Source organism: Canis lupus, chromosome 8 (assembly GCF_003254725.2).
Source record: "Canis lupus dingo isolate Sandy chromosome 8, ASM325472v2, whole genome shotgun sequence".
NCBI lineage: Eukaryota > Metazoa > Chordata > Mammalia > Carnivora > Canidae > Canis > Canis lupus.
In genome coordinates this window covers 26,715,172-26,732,322 of record NC_064250.1, presented here as the reverse complement: position 1 = coordinate 26,732,322, position 17,151 = coordinate 26,715,172, and the positions used below count along the sequence as shown (strand labels likewise).

Below are 17,151 nucleotides of genomic sequence, written 5' to 3'. Positions count from 1 at the left end.
ATCTGTGTGATTCCAAATGGCAAGATACCATTTTTTTTGATGGCTGAGTAATATGCCATTTTGTATGTGTGTATGTGTGTGTCTTCTTTATCCGTTCATCTGTCAATGGACATCTGGGCTCCTTCCATAGTTTGGCTATTGTGGACATTGCTGCTATAAGCATTGAGGTGCAGGTGCTGTTTTGGATTACTACATTTATATTTTTTGGGTAAATGCCCAGGAGTGCAATTGCTGGGCCACAGAGTAGCTCCTGTTTTCAACTTTTAAAAAAATCTTTTTCAATTTAAGAATTTAAAAATAGCTTTTGTAGTATACAAAGTATGAATTTTTATATATGTACAAAAAAGTTACTTTTCCTATACATTAGGGAGTAATTAAATAAAGAGACCACAATTTTTATGCTTATAAATATTTTTAAAATATAATTTTTAAATGGTAAATTAGTCAGGATCTGTTTCACATCATTGAAACACTTAGGTTTTAATTAAATACAGATTGGAGTCTCTGAGTGTTATATTCGCCCTTGTATATAAAGTTGTCACCATAGTATTAGAGAAGTAAAAGAAGTATAACTGAATGCTTAGGTTTCACTGAAATGTGTTTCTTTCCATTTTCTCAGGATCTTAAATGTATTTCGGCACTGGGTTGAACACCACTTTTATGACTTTGAAAGGGATTTGGAGTTGCTTGAAAGACTAGAATCCTTCATTTCAAGTGTAAGAGGTATATTATTTAAAGGTTTGATTGAACCTTATGTTGCAAATGAGTTTATTTTTAAATTTTTGTGACTTTTAAGAAGCTAAACTTTTTTATTTTTAAACAACTATAATAACATTCAGTATAGTTTACAGACTCTAAGGAGCTCATATATGTTATAACCACCTGAAGTCTTAGAACCTTGCCTTTTCAAGTTTTTTAGGAGAATCTTTCTTTAAAAGAAGTCATAAGTCTTCTTTAATAAACTTAATACACTAAAAAAAGTTATTTTAAGATTTTATTTATTTATTCATGACAGAGAGAGAGAGGCAGAAACATAGACAGAGGGAGAAGCAGGCTCCATGCAGGGAGCCCGATGTGGGCCTCAATATCGGGTCTCAATCCCAGCACTCTAGGATCACGCCCTGAGCCAAAGGCAGATGCTCAACCACTGAGCCCCCAGGCATCCCAATAAGTAAAATCTTTAAAAATAATAATATTTACTTCTCTTATAAAAGTTTTCAGTATATTTTTAGCTACTAAAAAGTAGGAGTTTCCTACCTAAAATTTTAGAGCACAGTAATGAAATGAAACTCTAGACCATGAACCTTTAAACAAATGTATATTGAATCAAGAAAATTTATCTGACAGATAAAACACTAATTAAGAATATTTAAAAAAAAAAAAAAAGAATATTTTAAGCCCAGTGTGGAGCTTACTATTAAAAAAAAAAAAAAAAAAAGAATACTTTAAGCCTAGCTTATCTCATCCTACTGTTTTCTTACTTAGGGGGAATTTTGCTTAAAATAGAGAATGTGATCTCTTTGCTTCAACTTTGAGATGTTTAAGATATATTTTTATCATGTTTGCCTTAAAATTGTTTATGGTACTATTTTTTTTTACTATTTTTTTTTGCATTATGTTCTTAATGAAGGTGCTAGACTATATATGATTTAAGAAACTTCTAAAATACACACGTATTAGGATAACACAAGTAAATGGTTATGTTAATGTCTAAAGGCCTTTCTTTTTTTTTTTTTCTTTTTTCTTTTTTTTTTTTTAAAGGCCTTTCTTGAATAGGTTATACCTCCGCAATAACTAAATAGTTGGTGAAGAAAAGTTTCTTTTTTTTTTTCTTTTCTTTAAGACTTATTTATTTATAGGGCACCTGGATGGCTCAGTGGTTGAGCATCTGCCTTTGGCTCAGGATCGGTCCTGGGATCAAGTCCTGCATCCGGCTCCCTGCAGGGAGCCTGCTTCTCCCCCTGCCTATGTCTCTCCCTCTCTCTCTCTCTCTCTGTGTCTCTCATGAATAAATAAATAAATAATCTTAAAATGGGAAAAAAAAAAACACCTTTTTATTTATTTTAGAGAGAGAGAGAGTGAGCAAGTGGAGGGGGGGCAGAGGGAGAAAGAGAATCCTGAAGTGGACTCCTCACTGAGTGCAGAGCCCTGTGGGGCTCAATCTCAGGACCCTAAGATCATGACTTGTGCGGAAATCAAGAGTTGGCTGCTTAACCAACTGAGCTGCTCAGGCACCCTGAGGGATGTTTCTTTTTATAAATGTATTTTAACTAATAAATGAAGAAGGAATGATGGAATTAGAATATCAATATTTTTCAACTCCCTAGTACTATTATAAAGAAGCAACTGGACATTATATGCCTGCTGTTGAATACCTATATTCTTATAGGTATTCATGTCAAAAAATTGATCCTGAATCAGAATATGTCTGTGTGTGTCTGATTTAGAGAAAAAATAGGAGACCAAGAAGCAATGCAAATGATACCACAGGGACAGAATTGGAAAAATTCAGACTTGAGAAATAACACAAGGCAAATGATTCCATTTTAACAAGTAAATTGCGAGCAAAAATGAGAGAGAAAAGGAGAACCTATAGATTAAAAAAGACTTGAGACATTGACTGCAATTTGTAGATCTTCTTTAGACCCTATTTCAAACAGACCAACTGTTAGAAAACATTTATGAAGGAGTCAGGGAAATCTAAGCACTAATTATATATTTGATGATATTAAGAAGTTATTGTCATTTATATGTATGATAATGTTATTGCCATTTTAAAAAGTCTTTAAATTAAAAAAAAAGTCTTTAATTTTTAGATACATGCTTAAATATGAATGAAATAATAGGACATTTGTTTCAAGTTTAACTATTTATTTTAAGTATTCTATGTACCCAACATGAGGCTTAAATTCACAACTCCAAGATCAAGAGTTGAATGCTCTTCCAACTGAGCCAAATTTATATTTCTTTCAAAATAATTTAGAGAGTAGAAGGAGAACATGAGTGGGGTTAGGTGAAACAAAAATTGGTCATGAGTTGATAATTGTTAAATATTAATACAAAGTTTTGCCATTATGTCTGTCAACTAAAAGGTATTTTTGTTTGTGTTCTTATCTAGGAAAAGCTATGAAGAAATGGGTAGAGTCAATTGCTAAGATCATCAAGAGGAAGAAACAAGCTCAGGCAAATGGAATAAGCCATAATATTACCTTTGAAAGTCCACCTCCACCAATTGAATGGCATATCAGCAGACCAGGACAGTTTGAAACATTTGATCTCATGACACTGCATCCAATAGAAATTGCACGTCAGCTGACACTTTTGGAATCTGATCTCTACAGGTAGACTGTTAATGTTCATTTGCTGCTCTATTTTCAAGAATCTTGAATATACCTTTGTTAAGTGATATATGTATTATGGAAGAAGAGTAACATGTAAAACATTGACATTGGTTTATAAACTAAATTTCTGGTGAAACCATAGAATCACCTAAGAAAACTTATTTTAAAAACTGTTAGCAAAACTGTATTTGAATCTACTGATTAAAAACTTTTTTTTAATTAATAGCCAAAGTCTATAGGATATTGATGGGTATGCCACTGGTCGATTTTTTAAATTAGGTATCCTAGCTCACTATATACAGTAATTTAATCTATTCTTCTCAATTTTTTATTGAGTAATTCAGGTATTTTTTTTAATGTAGAAAATTATATAATGAGGGCCCATGAACAGCAAAAGCCTTACAAATACAATTGAAATCCTGACTAATTCTTCCCAATTTTATTCTACTTTCTTCCAATAACCACTACACTGTATTTGGTGTTTATTATTCCTATGTTTGTCTTTATACACATACATACATTGGTAAATAATATATAACACTGTTTTGGAGATTTTAAAACAGTTGATATTTATGTATCAGTCAGCAACATGTTTTGCACTAAAATTGTTTCTGGCATTTGATCAAGTTGATGAATATAAGTATGGTTTGCTTATTTTAATTACTGTGTGGTATTCTATTATATAAATGCTCCAGGGATCCCTGGGTGGCGCAGCGGTTTGGCGCCTGCCTTTGGCCCAGGGCGCGATCCTGGAGACCCGGGATCGAATCCCACGTCGGGCTCCCTGGTCATGGAGCCTGCTTCTCCCTCTGCCTGTGTCTCTGCCCCTCTCTCTCTCTCTCTCTCTCTCTCTCTCTCTCTGTGTGTGACTATCATAAATAAATAAAAAATTAAAAAAATTAAAAAAAAATAAAATAAATGCTCCATATTCTATCCAATCTCGTGATGATGAGCTTCTAGGTTGTGATTTTTTTCACTGTTGGAAATAATGACTGCTTAACTGAATATACTTAGAAATGTTTTCTTGTAACCTGGTGTCTCCAGAGTATGTGTCTAGATAGAAGGGTGGGGTGATCTAATATGTATATCTACAGTATTATGAGATATTGCTACATTGCCTTACAGAATGGCTGTATCAGTCTTTACTTGTACATCAGTGTTGGATGTCCATCTTTACCCATTTGGTACTATTAGACTTTCATTAGTCTGACAGGAATAAAATGGGATTTTATTGTGGTTTAATGTTCTCTTCCCTGAATAAGAGAGAAACTATTATTTCATGTTTATGTGACTATTTGAGTCAAGTCCTCTGTGATTTAAACCTGTTCATGTGTTTGTCCATTTATCTTTTGGGCTATCTTTGTCTTACTCAGTGTTAAGAGATCTTTAAATAATTTTCATGCTAATCCTTTGTAGGTTAAGTTGCATGATTTTTTTTTTATTCCACAGGAAAGTCCAACCTTCTGAACTTGTAGGGAGTGTATGGACCAAAGAAGATAAAGAAATAAATTCTCCAAATTTATTAAAAATGATTCGCCATACCACGAATCTCACCCTTTGGTTTGAAAAGTAAGTGTTTACTTATTGTGTCTTACTACTTCTTAATAATCATAATTCTCAGTCATCTATAAGCTTAAATTCTGGCTAAAAATATGTTTCTTTTTTATGTGAGGTGAGGAAATTGCTTTTTAAGCCATGAAATTTTTTTTTCTTTGGTTAGGTGCATTGTGGAAGCAGAAAATTTTGAAGAACGGGTGGCAATACTAAGCAGAATTATAGAAATTCTGCAAGTTTTTCAAGATTTGAATAATTTCAATGGTGTATTGGAGATAGTCAGTGCAGTAAATTCAGTATCAGTGTACAGACTAGACCATACTTTTGAGGTAAGTTTTAGGCTTAAATATTTCATCTTTTTTGGGGGAGATACAATTGATGGTAAAAGAAATTGCTTCTACCAGTAATCTTTTGACTAAATCCTTTACAAATCATCTTATTCCCTTAAATACCTTAGTATACGCTAGTGTGCCTAGAATTCATCAAAGAATATGGGGCTTGTGACTCTGTTTAGTATGTTTACCTAAATGTTATAAAGTTCCAAATGGATTTTTCCAATGGCACACTGATTATTTCAGATAAATGACAAACATTTTAGATATAAATATAGAACTTAATCACCTTTTAGTGTAAAGTCAAAGAGTAAATGGAGAGAAATCTTTCTAAAATTAAAAAAGAAGTTTTTTAAATTACAAAATAGTATATGTTTAGCATTTGTTATAGAAAATTTAGAAGATACAGAACGTATATGTTAAGGTCAAAATACACATACTCCTGGGCCCAGAAATAAAAGTGCCAGACTGTAAAGTTAATGTACAAAGATGTAGTTTCTACAGTTTTAATTGTAGTAGTAGAAAACAAGAAACAACCTGTATGTCCTTGAATAGGATGACTGAATATGTTGTTCTACATCTATAGTGTAGAATATTGTTCAGCTAAAAAAAAATGAATAGCATCTGTGTGTATTGTTTAAATTAATATTTGTGATATTTTAGGGAGAAAGCCATAAAAAGCCTTTAGAATAATGAATATAATATGATTTTGTTTTTATATAACATAAAAACAGAAAAAACCCTAAGCATGCTAGTGGAATTGCATGAGCATTGAGAAGAGTATGGAAAGATACTCTTTTCTTAACATTAGTTCTTTTGATGGATTATGATCAGAAGAGAGTGGAGGGCAAACTGTTTTTATATAAGTATTTTTCTATTTGGGTGTTTGCATTTTATTGATTTGTATGAACTTTTTATATATGAAGAATATTAATAGTTGAATATTGCCAAACACTAATCTATTTAACAGATTAATAATTTTAATTCTGATTTTGAAAATTCTAAAGTAGTATATTTATTTTGAGAGGTTATTTATTCATGAGAGACACAGAGAGAGAGAGAGGCAGAGACATAGGCAGAGGGAGAAGCAGGCTCCTCACAGGGAGCTCAATGTGGGACTCAATCCTGGACACCAGGATCACGCCCTGAGCCAAAGGCAGATGCTCAACCACTGAGCCACCTAGGCATCTCTATTTTGAGAGGTTAAGTTTTAGTTTCATAAAATATTGGGTACAGAACAATATTTATAAAATATATATAAGGCAGAAAGGATAAAAATACAAAGAACTGGATATACCTGGTATCCAGTTTAAGAACTCCTCCCAATTCCATCTCCATCCTCACTCCTTCAGTTACCTTTCTGAATTTTGTTATTTTTTTCTATAGTTTTACTTATTTATATCTCTAAACAATGTACTCTTTCATTTTGCATGTTTCTTAATTATATATGAATATAATTCTTCAAAGACTTTTTTCACTCAACATTATTATCTTCCTAAAATTCATCCAGGTTGTTTCTTACTGCTATAGTTCATTCTTTTTTATAGCTGTATCATATTATAGGAATAAATTTACTAAAATTTTATTTATTTGTTTGTTTGTTTGTTAATGGCCATTTGGATTATTTCCAGTATGGGGCTATTATCAGTAATAGTACCACGAACATTTCTAGGTGTATCCTATTGCACAAAATTCTCTAAGTTATTTACCTAGAAGTAGAATTACTACGTAATAGGTTATGGCTAGATAATGCCAGATTGTTTCCCCAAATAATTTTACCAGTTTATACTCCCACCAGAAATGTATGACTTCTAGTTATTTTACATTCTCACCAGGACTTGATCTTGTCAGTTCTTTTCGTTTTCCAATCTTGTGGTTTTGATACATAAACCCCTGATTTTCACTGAGTTTGAACCTCTTTTTAAATGTTTATTGGCTCTTTGTATTTCTTCTTATGGAAATTTTTTGACTTTTTGATTGTTGAGTTTTTCCTTTGAATCTGTATGAGTTCTCCTACATACTGGATTTCAATCCTTTTTCAGTTATGTGTGTTGTAAATACCTCTTCCCAGATTGAAACTTCCCTTTTCACCTTTTTTTCTGTCTTTTGATGAACCAAGAGTTCTTAAAGTAGTCAAATTTATTTATCTTGTATATTGTGCTTTTTGGTGCCTTGTTTAACCAGTTTTCCTCTATTATCTTAATGTTTTGTCTTTCACATTCAGTCTTCAACTGAAATAAGTTTTGAGCATGGGGTGAGGTTGGAGTCTAATTTCATATTTTGTTCCATATGGTTAGCCAGTTGCTTCCATATATTTATTGAAAGTTTGATAGAAATTGCTTTGGTTCTATAAATTGTATTGGTTCAGCTGGTGAACAACTGACAATTTTACAGTGAGTCTTCCAAACCATGAACATGTATATCTTTCCATTTGTTTATTCATTTAATAAAGTGTTACGGTTTTCTTGATGATCTTCTACCTCTTTGGTTAGATTTATATTAGAATATTTTTTAAGATCTTGTTTTATCTTTATTGATGATGATACCTAGAAATACAGTTGATTTTTTGCCTGTTGGTCGGTTTATATCCAGCAACAGTGCTAAATTCTTTCATTAGCACTCCATATGTAGATTTTTTTTTTCACAGACTATTATATCCTCTGTGAATACTGACAATTTTTCTTTCATTTTCTTTATTTTTCTCATTCATGCCGTGTTAGGACTGATGTAGAATACTGAATAGAAGTTAGGATGTAATCACTTTTGCTTTTTCCTTAAGTTAAAGGAAATACAGTGGACAGTTTTCCATTAAGTGTAATGCTTGCTGTGGATTTGTGCGTGCCTGTGTGTGTGTGTGTGTGTGTGTGTGTGTGTATGTGTATGTACTTACCAGGTTAAAAATAATTAATTTGTAACAAAAAAATGTAACAATGAAATATAAAAGAAATATCTTTGCTTACTTGGTTTACTAAACTTTTGTTCAATTTTCTCTCCCTCCCCCAGCCATCTCCTCCTCACCAAAACCTTACACTTATCCCCAAAAGGCCTCTCAGTAGAAAAATATTTGAATGCTTCAGGATTCTATCCTCTCCTATAAACTGTAATTTGAAATGCTGGCTAATCAGATTTATAACTAATAAGGTCCTAAGGAAGAATTTTTTATTGCTTAATCTTCTAATTTATATTAGAAAAAACTAAGTTTTTAGTTTTATATTTATAGATATGAGAAATTATTTCAGGCAGGTGCTGGAAGAAATACTTCTCATCTTTAATTTTAAAAATTGTTTTTTGGGGGATCCCTGGGTGGCGCAGTGGTTTGGCGCCTGCCTTTGGCCCAGGGCGTGATCCTGGAGACCCGGGATCGAATCCCACGTCGGGCTCCCGGTGCATGGAGCCTGCTTCTCCCTCTGCCTGTGTCTCTGCCTCTCTCTCTCTCTGTGTGTGTGACTATCATAAATAAATAAAAATTAAAAAAAAAAGTTTAAAAAAAATAAATAAATAAAAATAAAAATTGTTTTTTGGATACGTGCAAAATTTTATAAAATTCCAAGCTTTGTGTTCATAAAATATGATTGAATTGTAAAAAACAAATTACACTCAATTTATATATTTTAAAGGCATTGCAGGAAAGAAAAAGGAGAATTTTGGATGAAGCTGTGGAATTAAGTCAAGATCACTTTAAAAAATACCTAGTAAAACTTAAGTCAATCAATCCACCTTGTGTGCCTTTTTTTGGTAAGTTACTGAATATGGATTTATATTTATATTTTGAGATAGTTTGTTGTAGCCAAAAGAGACCAGCCTTTAAAAGCAAATTGTCGTGATTTTTATATCTGAACATATCTACTTTTATTAGCTGTTTATATTGATAAATAAAACTTTAAGGTCTCTATTTCCTTATCTTTAAAATAGAGGTTATGATAATTAAAGTGTTGTTGTAAGGAGCTCTGTGAGGTCTTTCTAGAAGAGTACTAATCCCATTCATGAGGGCTCTACTCTCAGGATTCAAGCACCTCCCAAAGGTCCCATCTCTAATACCACATTGGGCATTAGGATTTCAACATAGGAATTTTGAACGTTCAAACATGCATGCCTGTGTATACACACACACACATACATGCACGCACACAAAGAGCAGCACTGGCTGTGTTAATAAAAAATGTCTCCAGACGATCACAAATAGTCCTTAGGGGACAAAATTGCCCCCAGTTGAGCCATTGATTTAAATGAATCCATAATTATGTATGAGAAAGGAGCTAAAAACTTTCTTACTGTCCCAGAGTGAGGAATAATTCTTTTTCTATCTAAATGATGGGCTTTGGAAAAACAGAATTAGTTTATAGATCTATAATCTTATCACCAGAATTGGTTTAAAATTAATTTATTGATCATTATTTAAGTTCATTGGCATTAAATATTTATAATCAAATATTAAAATGGTTAGAACAGATTTAACACCGATTTTGTGAATGAATCCTTCCTGTTATATTAAGCTGTTAGTTTAAGGAATAAATTAAGCCTTTCCTAAACCCTAATTTTCTTTTTATTTTAAATTCTTTACATGTTAAAAAATTCCTAATGTAAAATTAATTAATAAGCCTATCAGAGTCTTACCAACATTATAGGGGTAGAATTGCTGGATTATAGGATGTCTTTCAACTTTAGTAGATCAATTGTTTTTTCAAATGATTGATTAAGTAACAAATTTTATAACTTTTCTTCAAATACTCTTTTTTACTAGGAATATATTTAACAAATATTCTGAAAACTGAAGAAGGGAATAATGATTTTTTAAAAAAGAAAGGGAAAGATTTAATCAATTTCAGTAAGAGGAGGAAAGTAGCTGAAATTACTGGAGAAATTCAGCAGTATCAGAATCAACCTTACTGTTTACGGATAGAACCAGAAATGAGGGTAAATATTTTCTTTGCTTATCTTAAAATCCTCTGCAATCTGTAAGAAATATCATAACCACACATTATGCTACTTATTTTACTATAAAAATAATATAGTAAGTTAATAATTAATCATTAGATAGAAGTGGTAAATATTAGGTATTCTGTGCTAATAATCTACAGTTATGAATATTTCTAGGTGCTGGGGTACCTGGCTGGCTCATTCAGTAGAGCAGATAACTCTTGATCTCAGGGTTGTAAGTTTGAGCCCCATGTTGGGTGTAGAGATTACTTAAAAATAATATCTTAAAAAATACATATTATTAGGTACTTTTTCTTGAGAGCATTGCTTCTTCATGCATCTGGTTCAAGTAATACTTTCAATAATAAAACTGAATGATGATTCAAAAAATGAATGATGAAATGGAATGAAACTCTCTGTCCATGTAGTAAAAAGAAAATCCACTGCTAGTACTGTCATTGGTTGATACCCATTTTAGATATTTTACATGTGCCAATCTAATATCAAATAATTAATTTCTTCATAAGAAAACTGGGTTTAAATAGAGGAGGAGGTCAGTTTGATAGAGCAAAAAATGATTTCTTTTTAAACACTCTACCTGATATTCTATTTTGAGCAATAGTTTATAACATTGATTCTGTGGTACTATAAAATGTCGGATACCTTCAAAATCATAGTAAATTATGATACTATGTATGTCAAGTGAATTGTGTTATACTTATTTGAAATTCAGAACATATAACTTATCAGTTCACCTGTCACATTACAAATTGTGCTCAACTTTCAGACTTAGTCTGCAGGTCAGGCATAGTAAGTGAAAATGGCCACTCTGACTCTCACCCTCCTAAATTGTAAGATGGTAACTATTCTTTGTTCCCAGTTTAAAACAAAATACTCTAAAGCCCTAAGAAAGAATGACCTAAAGTGTACCATGATGAAAATGTAGACAGTTACCTACTCTAAAGAAAATGGTGACAAGCTGCTGGTCGTCCTATATGTCATTCTCTTCCCTCATCATGGGGCCAACCCTCTGTGATGCGGAGTTTATAATATATTTTCCCAGAAAAATCATGTTAAATTATAGATGGGTATATTTGAAATAGCACTTTATTTATTTATTTATTTATTTATTTATTTATTTATTTATTTATTTATTTATTGAAATAGTACTTTTAACATTCATATCTCAGTAACTCCATTAGGTTTTTATGATCTGGTCTAGACTTCCGCCATCATTTAAAGCATTCTTTATGGAGGTATGGGGACATTCACTTATCAGGCCATAGTTAATCAAGCTAATGAATTGTATTAAAAAGTAAAGGTTGAGAAAATCAAGAACACTGCTATTAGAACTTTGTAAGTCTTTAAATTACTCTTGGCTCATATGATTTAATATGAACAGCTAACTTGAATATAAGAACAAGTTGTTTCAATATTGTTAAAGAGCTAATACAATTTTCTTGACATTGGCAGAATGCCTGAAAAGTGGGAGAATTTTTTATCAGAAAATCTATAGCTCATTTTGCCCACCGTTAAAGTGAAAACCCAGTACTTATTTTTATATATACTTATGAATCTCTTCAAAATTAAATAAAGTTAAATCCAATAATTTGCTTCTAAAGCATTTTTCTGAGGAAATCATCAAAATGTACAGAAAAATTTATGCACTAGAAGTTAATAAATATAATTATTATTGTAATACAAAGAATTAGAAAGCACCACTGTGGAGATTGGTGAAATAAATTCTGGAAAATCCATATGATTAAAGACTGTAGAGCTAAAGTTTGTATTTGTAAAATAAGTAAACCACATGGGAAAATATTGAACATAAACTAAAAAAAGGTTAAAAAACAACTGGTGTGGGCCCAATTTTGCAAAATAAAAGAAAAAACAAAACGAATATTTGTATATATACATATATTCACACAGTAGAAACATTGGAATGATACTCTGTAAGAGTAAAATGGTAACAGATCTCTGGTTGGTGAGATTGCTATTTATATTACTTTTTATCCTTTGCTAAATCATCTAAATTTTCAATCTAAAAACTTAAATACAAGGTTAGAAAATTTCTTTTTCTTGAAACAGAAGGGTTATTTTACTAGAGACTATCACAGATAGATTTATAATTGTTCTCGAAATTACTTCTGACTAGAACTTAATCCAGCTTATCTCTGTTTTTTTTCTGATTATCAAAAGTGTCAAAAAAAAGTGTCATTGTGGACACTTGGCTTTCTCAGTTGATGGAACATGTGACTCTTGATCTCAGGGTTGTAAGTTCGAGCCCTACGTTGGGTGTAAAAATTACTGAAAAATAAAATCTTTTTTTTAAAAAAGTCTCATTGTGAATTATAACCATAATTCTGTTAAACTATCAACACTTTTGATAAGTTTACTGGTGATAATCATCTTGCTATAATGACTAGGGATAATATTGAGGGATATTGAACCATTAAGATGGTAACAAATGAAAATCTGTCCATCTTTTTAATAGAAAATGAAGACTAGAATATACAACTCCCATAGAAATTGTACAATTTTATTTGAAAGTAGAGAGATTAGAATCAACAATTCTTATGAACTCTCAGATATTACAGTCCTTTAACTTGTTAATATATATATTTTTTTGTTTTAAACTGCTGAAATACATATTCCAGTAAGATCTAAAACATATACTTAGGAAAATTTGTTTAATTCCAGAGATTCTTTGAAAACCTTAACCCCATGGGAAATGCTTCTGAAAAGGAGTTTACAGATTATTTGTTCAACAAGTCACTAGAAATTGAGCCCCGAAACTGCAAACAGCCACCTCGATTTGTAAGTTCAGTACAATTTTGGAAAAATTGTGTGTTAAAACAATATTATCTTCATTGTTTAATAACGTATTACTATTAAAATTCTGATTTATTCAAATAACTTTTTCAGTCCTTTGTTTTGCAGTACTATACTATTTCTAAAGTGGTAGGTACTATAGGAAGCAATGTTAGCTTTTTGATAAAATCTGGATTAACCTTTATCTTAGTAGGATTTATTTATCTGTCAGCTTTTAAGCCTTCCTGGTATAAGAGGGAATGTTCTCAGAAAGTGAGAGCTGTAAATGACCAGGGAATGGAATAGGAAATGAAAAGACCAGGAAAAGGAGTAAGCAAGTGTATGTATCATGGTTCTTCTGGCCTGGCCTATCATTAGAGCGCCATAGTCTGTGGTTGCCACTAGAATGAACTTCACACTAAAATTTGCTGCTACAGGTCCTAGTTATTCTTGGGTTTCCAGTGGCAACAGAAGTAGTAGAAGACCAATTCTAAGTAGTTGAACAGAAAGCAAGATGTGGAAGGAATGAAAAACACCTATAAAGATGCCTGGGTGGCTCAGGTGGTTAAGCGTCTGCCTCAGCTCATGAGGGTCATGATCCCAGGGTCCTGGGATTGAGTTCTGTATCAGGCTCCCTGCTGAGGAGGAGGGAGTCTGCTTCTCCCTTTGCCCTTCCCCTCTGCTCATGATCTCTCACACTCTCTGTCTCTCAAATAAATAATAAAAAAAAATAAAACCTTTAAAAATACTTACAACATACCTACATTGGGCCAAGCAGTAAGCTGGATAGTTTCATGTTATCTCCACAAGAGTTGTATGATATAGATCTTATTCTCATTTTACAAACATAGAAACTGAGGCTCGAAGTTATTAAATAAATTTTTTAAGGCTGCGAAGCTAGATATCAGCACACTTGAGATTTTAACTCAAGTTATCTAAATCTGAGTCCATGTTTTTTCATTAGGTTACTACTGTGAGAGTTTAAAAAGGGGGGTGGAGGGTGAGAGACCATTTTCTCCAAAAACTTGAAAGTGCTGTTAATGGAGGTTGGTCATTTACTGTTAGAAAGAAAAAAAATGGTCTTTTTTTTTTTTTTCCTGATGCACCTAACATATATTGCATGTATTATGTCTACAGTAAATACATGTAAAATTGATATCAATGATTTGAAGAAATTTAGGTTTAAGTGTTTGGGGAGGAACAAGTTTTCACACAGAGTTTCAAGAATTTTATTTCTGCAGAATGAAAAGAGGTTTACTTGTATTCAGGTCCCTCTTAAAATTAAGCCAATCAAATCCCCAAGTATTCTACTAGAATATTACAGGCTGTTATGCAGATTGGGATTTTATTGTACTCTTTTAACAATATGCTAAGAATTAATAAGGTAGAGTTAAGCCACAAAAATAAAGTATGTGCACATTAGTAATGGTAGTTATGTTTGCTTTTCCTAGCCTAGGAAATCAACTTTCTCTTTAAAATCTCCTGGAATACGGCCGAATACAGGCCGACATGGCTCTACCTCAGGCACTTTACGAGGTCATCCAATGCCGTTAGAAAGAGAACCATATAAAATAAGCTTTAGTCGGATTGCTGAAACTGATCTTGAATCAACTGTGTCAGCACCAACCTCTCCAAATACACCATCTACTCCACCAGTATCTGCTTCTTCAGACCTTAGTGTGTTTTTAGATGTGGATCTCAACAGTTCCTGTGGTATGTATTTGATATAAATCATTTACGATGTAAACCATAAAAAGAGGAATGTTATGTTTCAGATAATTCTTCTCATCATTTTGATTAGGGAACCATAGAATCCTTTGCACACTATGCTAGTGTGGAAAGTGGCATTTAAATGTGAAAATAATAATTAACACAGGGGACTAAAGCATCATTTATGCATTGTTTATGCATAGTATTTTCTAATTCATTAAACAAAGATATATTTAGTACCTTTTGGGCCCCACTACAGCTCCATAGGGAGCGATAGAGAATAAGAGAACACACAGGTAAGTTTTATGAAGGAAACTTAAAAAAAACTGTGATAGGGAACTACTTATGCTAAGAAAGGAAAAACATGCCAGCTACAAAGGCAACATTCCAGGTTCATTTCTTTTAAGACTAACATGTCAATAGAGGATAAAATTCTGTACTCTTTGTGTTATTATATTTGTTATTTTATGCAAAAATATTTTAAAAATAAAACCATACATATTACCTTTCTTTTCAAATTAATTTTTCTCATTCCAATAGGCAGCAATAGCATCTTTGCTCCAGTCCTCTTGCCGCATTCAAGTAAGTAAGGATTTGAATTGATTCTAATGAAACCAAACAAGTTGTTTAAATTTGGACATGAGTATTTGGGTTTTAGCAACATTAAAATATTTTTTAAATGAATGAAATTCTTATAAATAAGTTATTTGCTTACAATTGGGTACTATTTAAACTTTACAATAGTTCATTTTCATCATTTTACAACCTACCTATGGTTTAGGAGTTGTGTGACCTTAACAAGTTATTTAGCACCTCCAACTCAGTTAAGGATCAAATGACATAACGATGTAGAGCCCCTAGCATATTACTTGGCACAGAATGAACAGTGACTTCATACCAGTTGCCTCTCTTCTTTCCCATCCCAACTCATTTTCCCAGGTGGATAATATACTTAAGTGTTTATGAGATTCCCAGACAAGCCCTTAATCACTTGTTTTTTCATATGATCTTATTTAATTAAGGCAGTTACTTTAAGTAAAACACTATTCTGCCATTCTCAGTTATTTCATAATTTATGACATAAATGCTATCACCTTTCTTTCTATGGGCATTTGTTTAAAACAACCCAAGGAGGACAGAGTAGTTTCAGGAATAATTCTCCCGATCTGGAGGACTTCTGCTTCTATCATACTAAAATGTATATAATTTAGTAGCAAGAGGGTCCCTTTCTTATGAGAAAAGTAAGGTTAGTCTTTTAAATGTTTATAATCTTACATTTTAATTTTTAAATTTTTATCAAAATGATATATGTATACAGTTTAAAAGGCAAATAGGGCTAAACATTGAAAATGAAATTAATAGCAGTTCACTACCCTGTGGCACCCCACTTCTTTTCTTGTTCTCCAGCGACACTTTCACATTAAATGGTGTTTTCATATTTTTCTTTTTTGAATCATTAGTTTTAGATATTTTGTCATGATTTCCTATTACAATAGATGAGAATTTTGCCCTTTATTCTGGCTAATATACTTGTCACATTTGGGGGAAAATACTATTCACTATTAAATCAGGAAGTGAATACTACAATTATGCTTCCTTTCTTGTATAGCTCTGTTTCACAAAGTTAATGATAAATTCATTAATGCTTGGGGTTTTTTTTGTTTGTTGATTGGTTTTTTAAACATCTATTGCTCAGTCTTCTCATAGCCTTTCTCAGCACAGTTTTCCATAAGGCAGACCACCAAGAACAGTTGTCAGGATTTTCGTTTTGCCGTTTAACTTGGAAACCTCCTTCCTGGTGCCCTTTTGTTCTGCTCCAGTTTGGACTGGTTACTTTCTTGGCCTCTCACCCAGCTGCCATCCTAGAACTTTCTTTTGTTGTCATCCTAGAAATTCCTTCACATTACTCCTGCTCTCATTCCATTGGTCAAAACTTAACTACAAAGGATACTAAGAGATGTCTGAGCTAGGCAGCCTTTTGTCTTGCTAACATACATGGGATCCTATTAATAAAAGGAAGAAAAGGAAAGGTACACTGGGAGATAGAAGTTTCTGCCACAATATATCCAAGAAACTTTTAGAATCTTCTCTCTATTCTTGATGATCTGTACATTCACAGTGATCTGCTTTAATATGGGTCATTTTTTTTCTTTCATTCTGCTGTCTACTTATTAAGCCCTTTAAATTTAGAGATTCACGTCTTTAATTTCTAGAAAGTGATCCTTAAATTGTTTTGTGTATAATTTCCCCCCCAAACGTGTTCTCTGACTCCATTTTTGGAGCTCCTTTTTTATATTTTACATCCTAGATTGAACCTCCAATTTTCATGTCTTTTATCTCTTCTTCTCCATCTCTTTGTTTTCTTGTTCTGTTTTCTGCAAGATTTGCTCACTTCATCTTCCAACTGTTCTGGGGGTTTTTTTGTTTGTTTGTTTGTTTTGTTTTGTTTTTTTATCTATCATGATTTTGAATTTCCAAGAAATTCT

The 17,151-nt window shown here is 32.3% G+C and overlaps 1 protein-coding gene and 1 long non-coding RNA gene across 4 annotated transcripts in view; one reads left to right on the top strand and one right to left on the bottom strand.

Annotated features, from left to right (window-relative positions):
- The window catches only part of LOC112657997 (uncharacterized), a 36,758-nt gene extending 21,487 nt beyond the window's left edge, over positions 1 to 15,271 (bottom strand). Inside the window, exon 1 of the long non-coding RNA XR_003135431.3 lies at positions 15,171 to 15,271. This is a non-coding gene — a long non-coding RNA (uncharacterized LOC112657997). The remainder of the gene's footprint in view (positions 1 to 15,170) is intronic.
- The window catches only part of SOS2 (SOS Ras/Rho guanine nucleotide exchange factor 2), an 80,392-nt gene that overhangs the window by 54,105 nt on the left and 9,136 nt on the right, over positions 1 to 17,151 (top strand). For all 3 annotated transcript variants that reach the window (XM_025444119.3, XM_025444118.3, XM_049113147.1), the window contains 9 exons: positions 620 to 723; positions 3,119 to 3,341; positions 4,791 to 4,910; positions 5,062 to 5,224; positions 8,845 to 8,962; positions 9,969 to 10,141; positions 12,845 to 12,961; positions 14,407 to 14,668; positions 15,206 to 15,247. In XM_025444119.3, coding sequence (XP_025299904.1) covers positions 620 to 723; positions 3,119 to 3,341; positions 4,791 to 4,910; positions 5,062 to 5,224; positions 8,845 to 8,962; positions 9,969 to 10,141; positions 12,845 to 12,961; positions 14,407 to 14,668; positions 15,206 to 15,247 — 1,322 coding nt within the window. The remainder of the gene's footprint in view (positions 1 to 619; positions 724 to 3,118; positions 3,342 to 4,790; positions 4,911 to 5,061; positions 5,225 to 8,844; positions 8,963 to 9,968; positions 10,142 to 12,844; positions 12,962 to 14,406; positions 14,669 to 15,205; positions 15,248 to 17,151) is intronic.